The sequence below is a fragment of the Astatotilapia calliptera genome, chromosome 23 (assembly GCF_964374335.1).
Source record: "Astatotilapia calliptera chromosome 23, fAstCal68.1, whole genome shotgun sequence".
NCBI classification, from domain to species: Eukaryota; Metazoa; Chordata; class Actinopteri; order Cichliformes; family Cichlidae; genus Astatotilapia; species Astatotilapia calliptera.
The window spans coordinates 456,217-475,418 of record NC_137443.1 but is presented as its reverse complement, the minus strand read 5'-3'; the positions used below and the strand labels follow the sequence as shown (position 1 = coordinate 475,418).

At 42.3% G+C, this 19,202-nt stretch overlaps 1 protein-coding gene across 3 annotated transcripts in view; it reads left to right on the top strand.

The window, feature by feature from the left end:
- The first annotated feature begins 375 nt into the window (after window positions 1-375).
- Window positions 376-19,202, top strand: part of pex5la (peroxisomal biogenesis factor 5-like a) — a 114,424-nt gene continuing 95,597 nt past the window's right edge. For 2 of the 3 annotated variants that reach the window (XM_080297269.1, XM_026159991.2), the window contains exon 1: window positions 376-837. In XM_080297269.1, the coding sequence (XP_080153395.1) occupies window positions 817-837 (21 nt within the window). In that variant the 5' untranslated portion in view covers window positions 376-816. The remainder of the gene's footprint in view (window positions 838-19,202) is intronic. The other variant, XM_026159994.2, reaches the window with a different exon arrangement.

Sequence of the window (19,202 nt, the reverse complement as noted above, 5' to 3'; positions counted from 1 at the left end):
AACCACATGTCTCCATTGTTTTTGATCACTGAATTGTGGCTTCCACTAATTAAAACGAGTGAAAACGGCAACTAATTGGTTCATCGCACGCAGATGTCACGCTCTGTAGACGCTGTTTCCTCTGCGTGTTTTAACCGTGTCATTCAGCTGCTTTCTCAGCGGGAGGCTTATAAAAGCTTATAAAACGTTTTTAAAATCAATTTGCTCATGACAAAATCCTTCTGCTATAAATTCTTCTTCTACGCCTGTGAACTTTTGAAATTTCCTGAACACGATCTTGAGAGCGAGCGAGCGAGAGCTGTGCACGTCATCACTGGGGGAGGCACCAGAGGGCTGGGTTAGAGGGAGTAGTCGGGAAGCAGGAGAGAGGAGCGCGCTATAAGAAGAGAGAGCCCAGCAGGAGCGTCAAAACATTTAAAGCAAGACCGAAAGGAAAACGCCAGCGCGCTCAGAATGAAGACTTGAATCTCGAGAGAATTTTATTTTTGTTTGTTTGTGTTTTTCATGTAAGGACTATTTCAGGAATCTGCAAGTATTAAAAAACCAGGAAAGAAAAGAAAGTGCCGTCCGGCGTCGCTCTCCGTGTGTGTCAGCGCGCTGAGGTATCCTGGATGAGCGCAAAGTGTCAGCTTCAGCACCCGAGGAGAGGACAGCTCCGCTCTGTCTGCTCCTTTTTGGACCTCCAGTCCAAAAACTCTCCTTCGGCTTCTGATGTCCACACTTGGAGTTTGACACTGTGCGCCCCATACAAGCCGGGAAGAAGTGTAAAAGGAAGATCCAGTGACGGAGAGAGCCGCGACCGACTGTGTGCTCAATATGTACCAGGGGCATTTACAGGTAAGGAGGCAGGATGTGCACGTCTCAATTAAGATGGAAAACGAAATGTTGCAGTTGTGATGGAACAAATGAACAAGATTTGGATGCATTTGTAGTTCATGTTAAGAGCTTTTCTGTTTTGTTTTGTTTTTTTTTCATTCCTTGTGGGTTTAGTAATCTTGAGGCACTGCTGTTTCGATGTTGACGCCGTATTTACCTGAGAGACGTCTGCTGATGCGGGCCCTTCAAGTTTTGGGGGGGAAATTTGCTCAAAGAGGCTGTTAATACGTGAATTTAGTCCAGCACTCGAGTCTGCTACAGCCTTCATTAGCTGCGGTAATCACCGGGGAGACGGAGGGAGTGAAGGGCACTGTGGCGCGCCAACTGCAAGTGCAGGTGCGTGCCAAAGGTAAACAGGAGGCAAACCTCGTCTGTTTAACCAGGCAGCCCGTGACATCGCAACAAATCACTCGCGTGACGTCACGCAATTTGACGTCAATTTTCAGTCAGCTCTTAATAAGAGCCTGAAACTCATCTGAGACGTTAAAACGAGGCGAGCTGACGACGATCAGCTTTCTGACTTCAGCAGAGACCGGAGGGTTACAGTGAGCAGCTTCCAACAGCTGCATGTGTGGCGTGCGGTACAATCACACGCTGTCACATAAACAGTAACCCCCTCCTCTGCGGTTAATGTTAGCCTCTGCTTTGCTTTATAAACATGGAGTGAAATTTACACGGCTGCTTGACAAAGATACATTCGTTTCCAGACAGCTGATTATGTAATAAAAGACCAGCAGTCCTGAGTCAGTACTCGGGAGCTTTGAAGACCAACATTTAATATTTCATGATATATTACTCAAGCAGCGGTATTCATTGAAAATGCCAACAGTTCTTGCCTGGATGACCACGGACGTGTTTGTTATGGGAGGGTCAGCGGAAAACCTCAGAAACTGGATGATTTTTTAAAAAGGAGAAAATCACGTGCTTTGAATCAAAGTTTTCTCTGTTACATTCATGTTTCAGTTGTCAGACACTTTCTGTGTTTTTCATCACATGCACGCAAGTCATTACACTCTGTGCCATGTTTAGATCACAGCTGTAACAAAACACTGTGCTTTCTAAGAGATTATACGGAAGTTATTTAGCAGCAGTGAGTAATGGGAATATTTTTGCTTTGACATCCGCTTGTGTAAGGGATACATTTATTTTTCCATCCCTTTCTCCTTGAAGTAAAGTGTTTGCTTCTGGGAGAGCATATGAAATCTGAGCTATCTAAATCGGTAACACTATCAGACTCTTGTCGGAGAGACACTGGAACTGATAGCATGGCTTCTTTGGGCATAAAGGAGGACTGTTTTTCCTCGAAGAGAAGAGGCTAATATGCACATTTGTCAGTGCTTTTTTGCAGAAATTAATCAACGTGGAACACTTTTAGAGTTGTTCGCTCTTCATAACGGTTTAAATTGTATCACACACAGTCAGTAAAACATGAAGTGCACGTCCGTTATGTTTGCATTTTCATTTTTGCATCAAGCATTTCACAGGCCTAATGTGACCTCCAAATTTATGCTGGAGGTGGAAATCACTGGGCGTAATGGGTCGCCGGAATTTCAAGTGAAGCTCACACTGCACACACTTTGTGATGCATTACTGGGATAGGAAATCCGTCAGTCAGAGCTATCAGATTTCCTATCCCAAAGTAGCTACACTTGTAAGTTCTCCTTTATTACACAATTGTCAGTCAGCACGATTTGTCAGCTTATGAATGTTGCAGCTCAGGAGGCAGCTGGCTGGGGAGCGAGATAAGAATGTCCAGTTTCCATCTTACCATTTCTTATTTGATAACCTTCTCCTTTCCCTGCGACCTGGACAAGCGGAGCATGTGCGGGCCAGTGTGCAGTTTAATCCAAGGCTTTCTGTATTTCCATAAACACATTTTGCATAAGTGCAGGGGATATTCACACAATGAAACATTATTGGATGAATCAAATATTTTGGCCTGTGCATGGTCTCATGATTGATGCCAAGTGTTGGTTGGCTGTTGAGGATTGTGGTCTGCAGAGAGCTGCTGGCAGAAATACAATGCTGGACTTGTGTCTGCTATTTTTTTCCAGTTATTCTTTTTCCCCTAAATGAACCCTAAACACATGGGTAATGATAACACCCAGCATCCAGGCAGTTACAAATGTGTGTTTGCGTGTTATGGTATAAAACGTGACATCGAGAAACGTTTTACCTTTAAGAGAAGGGTAAACCAAAGGTGTGTAACAGCTGCTCATCTTTATCAAAAAGCTACAAAACATACTGTTTCTGTTACTTCCCTGCATATTTCACTTGTATACAGTAGTACATTTATTAAAGTTTAAGATTTAGTACACCCATTCTTCATCAAACTACATGAGAACATTTCAATTTGTACACTGCAATCGCTGAATTGGCTTTAGCTGCTTTGGTATTCGTGTTTACAGTATATCTAATTAGTGCGTGTACTGTGTGTATAAAACATACTGGCTTAATGGAAGCGACGCTCCAAGGCCTTTAGATGTTTGCTCTGTTAAGCGCAACATGATTACGTAATTTGATTACCATTTTTCAAGGCCCTCGGGGAGCATCTCAGATGGATGCTTTCGCTGATCAGAAGTAGATCAAGTCTCTTAAGATCACAGTCATTCACATCAATATTGTATTAGACGTGTACTAGATTTACTCATACAGTTTGCTGTCTTGGGTGAAAGCTTCTTAGTTTGCATTTCATTTCCTTGTCTTTTATTTGTCACAGCATGGTGCATATCTTTGTATTTTTGGGTTCTTCTCAGTGCAATCAGCCAAAAGCTTTTCTCAGAGCTATATTCATGTATTCAAATGCAAAGAGTATTTAGAGCATTTAAAAGTAGAATGGGAGGCAGAGCCTTCAGTTTTCAGGCCCCTCTTCTGTGGAACCAGCTTCCAGTTTGGATTCAGGAGACAGACACTATCTCTACTTTCAAGATTAGGCTTCAAACTTTCCTTTTTGCTGAAGCATATAGTTAGGGCTGGACCAGGTGACCCTGAATCCTCCCTTAGTTATGCTGCAATAGCTGCTGGGGTTTCCCATGATGCATTGAGTTTTTCCTTTCCAGTCACCATAGACCACAGACCTCTGCACTGAATCACACTTGTTATCAATCTCTGTCTCTCTTCCACAGCATGTCTTTATCCCGTCTTCCTTCTCTCACCCCATCCCTAGCTTTCTTCCTGTTAAAAGGGAGTTTTTCCTTCCCACTGTCGCCAAAGTCCTTGCTCATAGGGGGTCATATGATTGTTGGGTTTATTGTAGGGTCTACCTTACAATATAAAGCACCTTGAGGCGACTGTTGTTGTGATTTGGCGCTTTTTAAATAAAATTTAATTGAGTAAAAATAAATTGTGGTAATCAGATGACCTGTATATCCTATTAAACACAAATATTAGAATATTCAAATATAACTACTCTGAAAATTTAAACAATGCTTAGTGGATAAAACCTTTTGGAGAACTTAAAAATATTAATGAATCAACAGATTCAGAAAAAACAAGGGAGCATACAAGAGCAACCCAGCAAGAGAACGTATGCAAGCATGCATGTAACATCCTGAAACACCCTTTCATCGGTCGGAGCTGTGCAATCAATCAGGCTGTACTTCATGTATGTTAAACTCTTAATGTTGTTGTTGTAAGGTTTTTATCAGCGCCTCTCCCACAGCTGTGGCGGTCAGCTTGAGGGACAGCAGAGGACTCCCGGAAGCTTTTTCCACTATTTTAAAGTCTCCTTGATTTAATGAACCATGGTCTTGATTAAGAGCCATTTAATAGGCCTGACTATTTCAGGAGCCAGGATAATGAGTGAAATCAGGTGGCATCCGGCTGGAACAAAAGCTCCACAGACAGTACTGCTCTCCTTGTTGAAAATATGTAGCGGGGCTTGAAACCTGTAGACGTCCTAACTACTGTAACACTTACAAACCGTTACATTATGGATGTTCAGGAGATTAGCAGCCCCTCAAACCCTGAACATTTATTATTCACCATTTATTTTTTCTTAAGAGTCTCAGTGGTTGTTAAAATCATGGTCTCTCTCACTGTCTGATGGTATCAGGGCATTCTAACTTTTCAATATATATGAGACTACTGTCTTATAAGGTGGCGAAGTTGGCCATTCAGGAGAGACACAGAGTAGAGTCGTTCGTAGGGACTGAGATGAGATGTTTTGGCTTCTGGATTTCTACTAGCTAAGGTGTTGATGGTATGTCTGCCTGGAAGGAGAACCCAAGGCAGACTCAGGACATGCTCGGGATTATATCTTTTGTCTGGCATGGGTGGCATGGGAATGCCTGGGTGTCCCAGATGACTTAGAGAAGGTAGGTGGGGAGAGGGAGGTCCGGGCATGTCTGCTTTAAATGTTTCCCCTGCAACCTGGACTCATAGGAGTGGCAGAAGATGAACGGATAGATGGATGGAGGCACTGGGGTCTGAACTTGCGTTTAAACTTCCCTTTTTTTTACTTCCACTTATCAAAACATCAAAACCAACTGCAGTATCTTGTCTATGTACTCCTCGTGTCCCCAGAACATCTCTGATTTTTCAGGGCTTAGAGACAGGTCCTCCAGGGACAGCAGATTTTTGGGTCCTGTTTGTTGCTGGGTAGGGACTTCATGAATCCACTTGTGCTAGTGCAAATGGTTTATTGGATTGGTATATGCAGAAATTGGAGGCTGAGTGGTGTCCTCGAGCTGTTCCTGAGCAGTGTTTGCAGCGTAGTGGGGTGCACTGTCTTTCTTGGGGACACAGCTGCTGTTAGGCCAGTGCCATCGCCACCATGTTTTTTTCTTTGCATGTATTGGGTAAAAAGGTTCATTTAAGTGGTGCTACGGGCCTTACGGACTAATTTACATACATTTAGATAGAAGTACTGCTTTGAAGCATTGTCCTGCTGCATATTCTGTGAAGTCATGCACAGCTGTTCTGTGCCATGAACACTAGTTTAACATTTGTGGTATTTAAAGTATGGCTCGTCTGTGAAGCACTTTGTTGTACCTGTGACTTTTAAATGTGCTATAGAAATAAAATTGAAATTGAAATTGAAATTGAATTAAAAATATAAAAAATACACATTTTCCAAACCAGAGAATTGCTGACTCGCGCCAAATATGTCTTTATACAGAGAGGAAAAAAATGTCTAATTAACCACAAGATAAACAACCTGAAAGATTTGCCTTCTGCCGCTGCTTTCTAAGGTAGCCTACGTAGCCGACATCCAGCCTTCAGTCACTGGGCTTTTCTACTTCCCCTGTTTGGGTAGTTAAGGCTGAATAGAGACCCTGAGCAGCTTGTGGAGCTTGTAAAGCGGACTAGACGGAGACTAAGAGGGATTCAAGCATTCATCAGCAGCTGTTGCCCTATAAGCAGATTGAGGAAAAAAGGGATTGTTCTTCTTGCCACGGAGAATGGGAATTTTGTCATGGCTGTGTGCAGGCAGGCAGGGAGAGAGGACCCAAAATGCAGGACTCACAAACGCAGGAACTAAAGGGTGAACCTTAAGCAGATTTATTGATGTGCACAAACTGAACAGAACTGAACTGCGAATACAAAACTAAACTAGCAAGCAGGCAGGTCGGCAAACTGAACACACAGGGGAGGTATGAAGGTACGACGCGACAGCGAGCAGGGGAAGACGCTAAATACAAGAGGTGAACAGAGCTAAGAGGAAACAGCTGGGAGACACGGCTGACGCTGATTACACTGACGAGACAGGGAGAGCACAAAGCTGAACGCACAGACATAAGGCACAGACCTACAAAGTAAAACAGGAAGTACACGACAGACAGAGAGATCCAGACGAGACACAGAACTTAACAGACGCAGAAAGCAGATAAAATAACACCGTGGACAGACAGAAGGAAGAGACAGAGACCGGGAGACCAAATAACAAAACCTAAAAACAAGAACTCAGGAAGTGCTACCAAAACTAGGAAGCTGAAATACTAGGACAGAACCAAAACAGACAGTCATACTTTGTAATAAAATCAAAAGGAAAAGTACAAAAGCAAAAACACTGGGTCACTGGCCCAGGACCGTGACAAATTTTGTTATTCACTGTCATCTGTCCTTTCTTTGAACACCCGCCCATTCATGAAACAGAATAATCAAAAAAGGAGGAAAAAAGGACATTAAGTCCAGATGTGGGTGTGAATGATGTGACAAGAGGTTGGGCTGAGGAGAGCGGACGGAGGAGAAAAAGGGTCATGATGCAGTCATGTCACATTGTACTGAATATTCATCTCTTTCCTGTTAAATCCAGGCTCCAGTCTGTCCTTTGGAATCACAGTTTCCTGAATAACCACCTGCTCTCTGACTGGGATGACTTGGAGGATTCATATCTTCCTGGATCTTAGTCATTCATAAGGGCACAATTCATTAGTGCCCAGCTTTAACATAAGGAAGCTGTGGTATATGTGCAGTATGTTTATATCATTCACACCTTAAGAGTACATTTCTATAGACCGTGGCTCAAAATGTGCACTGCTCAGCGTTTTGAGGACTCTTTTAAAACCGCTGGACTCGGTTGCTATTATACAGTTTTTTGCAGACAGGAGCTTCTCTACACCAAAGCAGTGCAGCAGCTCACAGAGTAGCAGAGCAATTAGGCTGACTGTCTTAGCTAGTGACACACACAAAATCGCCCTCACCAAATGTTAGCACAACTTTGCAAGCTTTCTCAAACGGGAAGCCTGTAACCGAGAGAGGATGCAATCGACGTAAGGAACCCGGCTTCACGGCTTCACAGCTCTACACCATCATCTCTGTTCGCTGATTTCCTCCGGGTGTCTTTCTGCCTCAAGTCTGTTAACACGGCAGCCCTCCCAACCCCACGCCGAGAGTCCCCTGAGCTACTGTACAGAGCCACATTTTTCCTCCCACAAAAGTAGGACAAGCCTCAGCATCTTTGTCACTGGAAGCGGAGGGGCTGTGCAGAAGAACGGGTAGCCCATCCATCTCTTTCACCCGACCCATTCATAACAGCCATTCTCCAACTGGGAATTAATTTGCTCCAGAAACCAGACATACGAGGGCCTGAGTGCGGAGAGCGCATGTGTTTGGGCCTCCAGGGATATATAGGAGGTGTCATGGATGAGAGCTGTTGGTAAACAAATACGCAGGTTCACTGTGCCAGATGTGAGCATCACCTCCACGGGGCTTCCCGCTGATAAGTTAGTTTGGCCCCTCCTCTGTAAATTCACCAGATAGATTTACTGCATGCATGTATAGCGCTTTATCTACTGCCACTGGTCTAAATATATTAACATATATCATTTTCAAAAGACATTTCTTTCAGCAATTTATTGTCAATAATAATTTTGAAAAATGGCTCTGAGAGTTTACCAGAGACAAAAGTGAAGACTTTAAAACTGATAGTTTCACCTACATGAAGCAGTCAAGAGGTAGAAATGTGTATTTAAGATCTTTAGTAGTGCAAAATGTGCCAGTCTTCAGAAACGTAGTTCTCGTCCAGATTTAGTTCAGCTCGTGTGAACACATGATTAGCTGCTTTTGGTTGCCCAGCCTGTCACTTCAACTCAAGCTAAGGCCCCAACTCTGCATTCTGTTTTTGCTCTGAGTTTATTTCTGCCATTTTGGGGCTTCTTTCGAGATTTTGGTCTGTTCTTCATTAGCCGTGTGTTTTGGTAACAAAAGAAATGACGCTTTCATGCAGTGAGCATTGTCCTAATTGTATCCCAACCACTCGCCTCTTTACTTTGTTTATGTAAATGACAAAAGTGATCCCACCGGTGTAATTTGAGCTCAGATCTTTCAGTCACTTTGGTAATGGATGGACAGGCAAGCTTGAAAGTGCCAACATTAAAGGAAAGATGCGACATGTAAGCGTTAGCGCCGCACGGACATGATTTGACTGGCCAAACTGGTTCTTCTGTGCTTGAAACATTATCACAGCTTAATAAAGTGACGTAACGCCGTTTCTAACAAAATCAGTTTCAAATTCATTTATTTGTTTCCCGCAGCCTAATATCTCCCATTTATGGGATACAAGTAACTTTTTAACGTCTCGTGAGTAGAAACAGACGGCGAGAGAGAGAGAGGGGCCACAGGAAACTGCAAATAGTCGGGTCTATCCGAAGGTTGTTGCTCCATGGGGAACGCTTGAAATCCCGCTCTCAAATTCACCGTCCCTGCTGTTTTAATGTGAGAATCTGTTTTTGTGCCCCGAGCAAGAGATACTCATCTTTTGATTTGCTGACTCCCAGCTTCCTGCCTTCTGTATTTGAACCTAGACTAGCAACTTCACCATCAGTGCTCAGCCTTATACAATGGCTCTTCCTCTGTGAACCAGTAATCTTGTCAGATAATTGCAGGAGAACACTCCACATAAACCAAGGTCTGCAAATTATCACATCAATTAGTATGTACCCACAAACACCAATTACATCCCTCTCATGATCACCACTAATGACAATTTGAGCACTCTGTCGCAGCCCTGTACTTACAACCAAGTGCTACCCAGCAGTTTACAGCTGTGAGAAGCAAGCTGTTTGTAGAGACGCCAAAATAATGAAACTCTGAACTAAAGCTGCTCTAATTTCCTTTAATTTTAAGAAGCTTTTGCCACATGAAACACTAATTTGTCAAAGCTCTCCTGTGTAAGGCTGTAGTGAAAAAGGAGCCTTTGATGTTATTTGTAAATGCGGAGTGAAGGATGAAGTGTGGAGGATAATGATACTGTAGCTGAAAAATGTGTCAATTAAACACTTTGTGCAAAGATATGCTGCAGAAATTGTGAGTATGAGATTTGTTTAGGCTTTCTTGATGGATGGATTTACAGCAGCGCCCCTCTACTATTGTTCACTGAGCTACTTCCAGTGGAGTTCACCTACTCTATGAGTTTCTGTGCAAGTCTGTCTGTTGGAAGCAAGCGAGCAAGGAATTGCCTTGCATTTCTATAAATACCTGTGAGACACACAGTTAATGAATTCCCTGGCAGAAGTTCAGAGTTGGGTTACAGAGCAGAGCTTAAAGAGGAGCTGGGTGTACAGCTGGGATGCATGTATGTGCAAGTGTGCGCCAGCTGAGAGGGCTAAAGGCAGGAAAGCATCGCAGCAGAGCAGGACTAACTTCTCACCTGGGGCAGTCCCACATGCCACTCTCCATATGCAAATCATCTCACTCTTGTGCATGTGCAGGTACAAGCTAAGAATATGTGTGTATATTTCTCCAAATGCACATGTGGTACCTGCATGCAGTTGTCTGCATGGATGCATCCATATGCCCTTGAGCATGCATGTTCACACAAGTGTAGATAATGAGGCAAGGCACGTTTGTGTGATTCATATTCCTCCACATGACAGGAGCTGCAGCGTGCCAGAGAGGAGGTCAAAAGGCCCCGCTCGCATGGCATCTCCCCACACATGCATGGAATGAACAATGCTGTTTGGCAGCTAAATGGGTGATGCTATATTAATACTATCTACACAAAACTAGAGATGGACCGATCCGATATTAAGTATCGGTATTGGTCCGATACTGACCTAAATTACTGGATCGGATATCGGAGAAAAATAAAAAATGTAATCCGATCCATTAAATATCACGAAAGCACCTCACAAAACTTGCAACGTGCCGTAACTCACCTCAGAACGTTAGCACGTCGGAGCAGTATGCATCATGTGATAGAGCGGCTGTGGCATGCGGGACCTGTCGGTGGTCTGGAGAGCATGTGGAGCTTCGCTAGCAACCCGGCATTTCATCTCCGACAAAGTTATCCCGAGAGAAGTAAAGCAAGTGTGTAAGTCCATCTCTGAATGTTTGTAAAGCATTCCTGCGTTAAGCTTAACAAGCAATATATGGAGCGACTGCCTCTTCTTGCTGCTACTTCAATCATGAAACTGCTTAATGATCAGCTGATCGGCTTTTCTGTCACGAGTCCGTCTCTCTGGTTTGTTTTTGGCCCACTTTGCAGCAGAAAGAGGAAACCAGCGGCTGAACAACAGCAGCATGTTTAAGCTTGATCAGCTGCTGTTAGAATTTATTTATTATTACTTTCTACTCCAGGATCTTTTTCTACGTAGCTGACGTAACTGTGCAGGGGCGGATCTAGCAAAGTTTAGCCAGGGGGGCCGATAGGGCATTAACAGGGAAAAGGGGGCACAAAGACATACTTTTCTTTCTTATTCTCATTTAAAATGTCTAGCTTTTAATAAATAATTATCTGACACACAAAGTTTTAATTTGATGTAAAATGAATAGAAGTCAATTACTGTATATAGTAAGTATTAAGTCTAATATATATACCCTAGTAAGCTATAGTACTTTTTCCTTTGGGAAGGTACCATCTGTGCAGTCTGCAATTTTGTTGAAGAAAGATGTTGAATCTATTTAATATTTCTTGAAAAATAATTGATTTCTGTGCATTTTTTTTTCACACTGCATCAAATTAAGGTTGATTACGTCGATTAAGCATCATGAGGTGGAGCGTGAGGGGTGGTTCCCTATTTTTTATTTATTTATTTTTATTGTTGCTGGGAGTTGGAACCCTATTAGTTAGGTTGCTTAATATTTACGCTAAGTACTCTTTAAAATACCAGAATAGGGAGGATGGTGTAGGTTTAAGTTTATTAGATTGATCAGTATTGCTGAACTATGAAATATTTTTTTTTGCATACAGGTATAACAGAATAGCTTTAGTGTAGTTGTTGTTTTAAACTTGAGTATGAACTTATACAAAATGCAGCAAGATATTAAAAAACAGTTTTGTTGATTAAAAAACACTATATCGGATTCATATCGGTATCGGCAGATATCCAAATTTATGATATCGGTATCGGTATCGGACATAAAAAAGTGGTATCGTGCCATCTCTACACAAAACACCCGCAAGGAAACACCCGTGTGGTAAAGGTTCACAGAACCAAAGTCTTTCCTTTAACGGTGTTTGTACATGACCAGACCTGCTGCATCCCAGATAAACATGACTTTTTTAATCTTAGGTTTGGTGAGAAACAACATATTGCATCGCATGCGTAACTGGAACTCATAAGGCCATTACATGGTCACATGTCACTGTTAACATATGACAGATAAAAGCTGTGACTGAAAATGTTCGATGACTAATAAAACTAACACTGAGACATAGTGAATACTGGTGGATAGTATTTTGGGGATTCTGTGGTATTAATACTGCAATAAAGCATCTGAATGATTTGATAAGGACGGTGATGACAAAGGCAACGGTTGAGCTCCAAAGCACCTGGGTCAGAATCACCAACTCTATCAGGATGTCAACAAAATACCTGATTCCTCATTTTGATCAAATGTGGAACATAGAAAAGTGTTACAACGTCATAGTAAAACTGACCTTTGACCTTTGGGATAGAAGTCAGCATCAGTTATTATTTGGTTAAATCACATGTTTTTGTAACCACTTCATCCTCATGAATTATTTAAAAAAATACAACTAATTTATTCAAATAAGAATTCTGACTCGTGACAAAATGTGAATTCAGATTCTGAGGCTGAGAGTTTCTCTTCTGGGGAGAGCGACTGATATATGTAGAGTAAAATAGATGAGAAATCATGTTTGTTTGGCTTTCAGTGGAAGCAGCCGGCTAATATTTTAACGCAAAATGTCGATTCTTGTTTTGAAAACGAGGACTTTAGGAAGCAGCTCAGACAGTCTCAGCGTGTCCCTGGTTAAAGTTATTCACGTCTGCACACCTCACCTCTTGTGGCAGACATTGTTCTATTGTGTCCTCCAGATCTTCCTCTCAGCGTAATCCATCACAGACAAAAGCAGTGAGAGTGTAGGTGTTTCTGTGGATCTGTCACAGTGTCTGCATCCAACAAAACTCTCATGTGTGGCTTGTTGACTGTGACAACGTCTAGTTGAAGTGATGTAGATATCAGGCTTCAGCTGTTCTTTGTGTGTGGCGTAATTACACGATAACAAATAAGCTGTTTGCAAAGTGACAGCATGCAGAAGTCTGCACGCTCAGAGTCACCATTCACGGTAAGTAACGTCTAATCATCAGATTCTTATGCTGTCATCACCATTAAACGTATTCCCTCAGGAGTCATTTTGTGTAGACTGGTCTGAAATGTTGTGAAGTGAGCATCTCTAAAAATGCAAGTAGGCATTAAAGACAGAGAGGAATATTTTTTATATGGCAAATATGGGCTGCTACCCCGACCTCATATAAACTAATATCAGCATTTATTCTTTTATTCCTGTAAACTTTCTACTTGGACCAAGAACTGTGAAACTAATCAATCATTAGAAGTTCAGTGAATGAGCGTCCACTGCAGTAGGTCCGTAATACATTTCTGCTCCATCTCTCTCATTCTGTGCATGAGAGACAGTGACTGATTGTGTGCTTTTTAAATTACTAATTGACAGCAGAAATTGAGCAGCATGGTGTGAGTCTATTTTTGTAGCACTACACACCAATTTACTCAGCAGGGAAGCTGCACCGAGCCATGAGTGGAAGTATTATCTTGCTGTTAAGAGCAACAATAAAAGCCCATCTAGTGTTATATAAGTCAAAGCCAGTTCACGTTGAAAGTGTTCCTAATGTTTTCGTCTCTCATGCGCCAGTCTCACAGAACATCAAACGAGTAACTCGGCTCTCTCAGACAGGCTTGTGAGTCAAGCGCCATCCCAGCACCTCCTGCACATTTTGTGCTTCCAGTCTATTTTCTGTCTTTTCCTCCTCTGGCAGCTTAATGAGGTCAAATTCCCGCACGACTGTGTCGCCCCTCACAGTGTATATGCGTTGATCTTATTAATGGTTTCTGTAATTACTGGTCAGACTTACTGTCTGCTTTCTGCTTTCACTTTGATCGTATAAATCACTGAATCCATACATGAAAACACATCTGGTTCTTGTTCCTGTGGAGCTACGTAAAAGCTGCTTGGATGCAGTAAATATCCGGTATCATTTAGCTGATCGAGTGCAGTCTGGGGACTTAGCTATAGAAAATAGTACGAAATGTTGGGTTAGCTTCCCAGCCACACAGAAATACACTCACTGGCCACTCTTTTAGGTACACCTCTTCAGCTGCCCATTAATGCCAATCATACGGCACCAAGAAAATGTTGATATGGTCAAGATGACCTGCTGAAGTTCAAGTTGAACATTAGGCTGAGGAAGACACATGACATGGTTGTTGGTGTCAGATAAGGTCTCTGACAGATCTTTTATGGTGAGTATGGATACATGCTCCTCTAAGATCCATGAAATGACATGTGGTGTGCCTCAAGGGTCGGTTCTAGGCCCTGTACTTTTTAATTTGTATATGTTGCCTCTCGGCAGTGTCATCAGGAGGCATGGAGTGAACTTTCACAGTTACGCTGATGACACTCAGCTGTACATCTCCGTGTCTCCTGATGACACCAGACCAATGGATGCCCTTTTTAACTGTATCTTGGATATAAGATCTTGGATGGCAGAAAACTTTTTACAGCTTAACCAGGACAAAACTGAAGTTTTAATTGTCGGTCCTGAGGCTCAGAGAGAGAAACTCTTGTCTAAATTAGAGGCATTTTCACTATGTCCTTCGCTACAAGTGAAAAACCTGGGTGTTATTTTTGACTCTGAGCTTGGTTTTATCCCACATGTTAAACATGTAACCAAAATTGGATTTTATCATCTAAAAAATATAGCCAGAGTCCGCCCTATTCTCTCTCGGGCCAACACGAAGATGCTGATGCATGCTTTTATTACCAGTCGCATTGATTACTGTAATGCCCTGCTCTCTGGTCTTCCTAAGAAGAATATTTCAACTTTACAACTTTTGCAAAACTCTGCAGCTCGTGTGCTGACGAAGACCAGAGGGCGGGCCCACATTACACCGGTTTTAGAATCGCTGCACTGGCTCCCCGTGTGTTTCAGGATCGATTTTAAAGTTCTTTTATTGGTTTTTAAATGTCTTAATGGTCTTGGGCCTTCTTATCTCTCAGATCTGCTTTTACCATACGAACCCTCGCGGACCCTGAGGTCCTCTGGTACTGGCCTTTTGATTGTCCCTAAAGTCAGGACACATACTCACGGAGAGGCAGCTTTTCAGTGGTATGGTCCTCGTCTGTGGAACAGCCTGCCGGAGGAGCTCAGGGCCGCAGAGAACGTACATGTTTTTAAGAACAGGCTCAAGACCACCTTTTTAATTTAGCTTTTACTTAGCGTTTATTTATTTTTTATGCTTATTTATTCTATCCTGTCATTCTATTATTAATTTAGGATTTACCTAATATTTCTTGATTTTATTCTTATTCATATTTTAATCTTCTTACTCTATTTATATTTATATTGTATCCTGTTCTTATTTATTTTATCATTTTACCCTGTATACATCGTATTGCGTCATATCTCCAGTGTTTCCTCGGAGGGCGCTCTCTGCACCGGGGCTGTTATTGACCGTGGCTGCTGGGTCTCTGGGGTCCTCTCAGCCTGGTTGGGGGGCTCCTTGGCCTCCCTCCGGCTGTGTGCCCAGCCTGGAGGCTGCGGTCTGTGACCGGCTCCCGGTGCAGACGGCTCTCTGTTATAATGTTTCCTCACTTGGCTCATGCGAGCCCAGCCCAATTTTTACTCTTTAAGTGTGCGCGTGTGTGTATGTGTGTGTGGGTGGGGGTGGGGGGATATGTGTGTATTGAGAGTGTGGGGAGTGAGTTGGAGGGTGGGGTGGGCTGCTTTTAACTATGTAAAGCACTTTGTGCTACATTTTTTCTGTATGAAAAGTGCTTTATAAATAAAGATTGATTGATTGATTGATTGATTGATTGATTGATTGATTGATTGATTGATTGATTGATTGATTGATTGATTGATTGATTGATTGATTGATTGATTGATAAGGTGATCTGAGTATTTCAGAAATTGGTGAGCTGCTGAGATTTTCCCTGAAAACGGTCTTGAGGGTTTTCAGAGAAAATATCCAGGCTTGTGAAAATTAGACAATGGAAGAATAATGCCTGAGTTTATGAGATGGACACATTTGCACGTTTCAAGACACGTGTTAACAATTCTCCGAACATCAGATTAAAGTGCAGCTATTAAAATAAACTGACCTGCAGAGGTGTTCTTCGAGCACATGATGGTTGTCCCAGTTAAACCAAAGGACACCAGCACTAACTGGAAGTTTCTGGATGGATGGCTCAATGGAAACAAACTTACAGTAAAGATAACCCCCCCTCCCACACACACACACACACACATGTACGTCTACTCACCCTCTTCTATTTACAGTATGTTAAAATCTCAACTCTGCGCACATTAGCGTGCATCATTTGTGAAAATCAAATAAATGTCTATTTTAAATGAAAGGAAACAAAGCAAGACTCGCTGTGTAAAGTTCATTTAGAGTTGAGGCCTTACTTAAAATTATAATCTTGTTCCAGCTTATTGATAAGCAAGCTCTTGAGATAAGAGTTGCATGCCTGTGGTCCTTCAAGCATGCCAGTGTAGCCTGTGGAGAGTTTCTCAGGGTTGGCTCTGTTGTTTTGTTTCCAGCTGAACTGGAGAAAAATCAATAGAGGCCAATGAAAAGTTCACACGGATGTCTCGGGCTCAGTTTCATGAGCATCTGCTTAGATACGCTGGAAAGATAACTTTCTGAATAACTACTAAGTGATCTTCAACCTCAAATACAGTCATGGTCTGATCAAGATGCAGCTGAGGGACATTTAACCAAATATTAGTGGAAGTGTTTGTATGTATGAGGCTGTATGAGACCGTGAGCCTGTCGGGATTCAAGAAAATCAAAAATAAATTCAAACTTGTGCATCCAATTCAAGTTTTTACAGATGAATGTGCACAATCAGTCCACCCAGATCAAAGAAATCATTAAATGTACAAAATCACTATGGCATGCATGCCCACAAGTGTCTGTAAACCTACAGAGTCCAAAGGCGCATAGACACATACAGAGAAACAGGGAGAGATTTACAGCCTTGAGCAAAAGGGCATGACCGCTCTGTTTTCAGCATTTCTTTACCATCTCCACGGCCTCACCTCACTCATCTTCAAGATTGCTATCATGTCAATTAAAGCCTATCCTTCAGCTATCATATAACCCAGGTTAGTTAGACAGGCTGCCATGGAAAAGGTCAGTCAAAGCTTTAACGATGGTGCAGTGGGATCTCCGCAGAGCGTAGGGAGGCGAGAGGCAGACACAAAACAACCACCAGGAAAATGATTACTTATAGTTCTTATCTTAATCATTTAAATGTGAAACTCTCAGACTGTTTCCTGTTAAAAGGATTATAGCACAACTTTAATGATTTTTTTTAACAGCTTTAAAAAACGATATCATGGTGCAGTCGATTTGATGCATTTGGTGTTAAAGTTCAGCTTAGTGAGACTCCTGGTAATGTTAGCTGAACTGCACTGCTGAGTCCTGCAGGCCAAACATGGCACTAATAATGGTGAATGTTGCGGGTTTTGAAAAAGCATATATTGTCATCCATATGATGTCCTGTTCAGGTTTTACTTTGCCTATTTCAGCACAACAATGGGCCTCATTCACTTATATTTACATAGAAATGTTCTAACCATGTGCAAAAAACAAGTGCGTAAATAAAATTATCACCAGATTCATGAAATGTGCACAGCAGCCTGTTTCGGTCTTATTATTCTCCATATGTTCGTGAATTAAATTCAGATTATACAATCTACATACAGTCTTTCTTCTGTCTGTCTACTGAACCATTTGTCTGTTTAATCTAATGAATTCAACTGCAGGTGTGAAAAGCAGTGCAGAGCTGAGCAAGAAAGCAGGAGAAAGTCTGACTGAAGAAACTGAAAAGATCATGTCTGAGGAACCTGAAAAGGTGAAAACCAGGAAGAAGTGAGCAGGCCTCAGGCTGAATTCATGGAAGTTCTGAATATCATTTCCCCTGAGACACTCGCTGTGCCGCAAGTCAAGAAAAGTTTGGACATCAGAAATAAATAAAAAAAGACTGACAGATGATCCAAAACAGACAAGAAGAGGTGGATAACAAGGAGCAGAAGATGAGAAGGTCACCACAAAGGATAAAAACATCCCTGAGAAATTAGACTGTAAATGATTAGATCAAGCAGTAAAGATGCAAATCACTGTATCAAATGTGTCCATCCATCCAGTTCCTTAAGCACTTGTGCAGTTGAAGGTGTGTAGCGTATCCCATGGGGTGTCATGGGGTGGAGGTACACCCTGGACAGCTGGTCACTCTATCACAGGCCTAATGCAAAGAGACAAGCAGCCATGCACGCTCATATTCACACCCACAATCCCATACCTCTTTGGACGTCTGTGGGAGGAAGTTGGAAGGAGAAACCGCACAGGTAAGGTGAGAAATAACCTCCACGCAGAAGGACCCAGCCTGTGGATTTGAACCCCCACTGCACGAATATATTTCCCCAATGTTAATGTGTCATTTCTCTAAATGCTATCAAACCATCCAATAACAAAATCTTCTGTTCAGTGAAGAGTGACTGTACACTGTGTCAATTCTAATTAACAAGCCAATTTTCCACTTTCCAAAAGACGTCCATAGTAAAATATGAAAGTTTCAGCTCTGTCAGTACTGTTACAATACTTTTATATATAAGTACAAAAATGTCTGCTGTGCACTACAGAGGAATCTTCCAGGCTCTGAAGAGCGAGATAATGTGTGGTAGTTTCACTCCACTGTTGGCACTTTCATGGCCATAACAGCAGCAGCAGAAACATCATACATTCGAACTCTCCGAGCTGAGAGTTGCTTCCTCACAGCACGTTCATTATTTTAGTGTGTTCCTTTCTGCGTTCATTTTCCATGCAAACTTTTCAAAGGGCAGCCGGACAGGGAGAGATGGAAACTTTCCAGGCTGGCAGAGGGTTTAAAAAAACAAAAAGCTAAGCTGTATGACGTGATTACAAGTGCCTCACAGCCCCTTGTGTAATCAGCACCGCTGCCCACATCTAATCTTGTGAAGAGCACCCCCCCCCCCCACACACACACACACACACACACACACACACACACACACACACCACCAGATGACCAGTTAAGAAATGCCCCTGTTATGATGAAATCCTCAGGGTGGTGATTTGCACCAGAAATGTGACATTTACATGAAAGAAACGAGCTGCAACAGAAGCATCGAGTCCATCACAATAGTGATGAAAGCAGCTCTTTAACAGTGATTGCTTGGTGATATCATGTTTGTGTTCGGTGCTTATCACAAGTGTCAAAATATCAGGCAGAAAAAAAAGAAAGAAAGCGCTGCTTTGGTCATCTGTTTTAAAAATAGGAGGCTGAAGTGGCCACACGCAGAAGCTATTGTGAAATCTGAGATTCGCCCAATCGATGTTCGGGCTCAAAGCCAGCTTCTACTCTTAAGTTG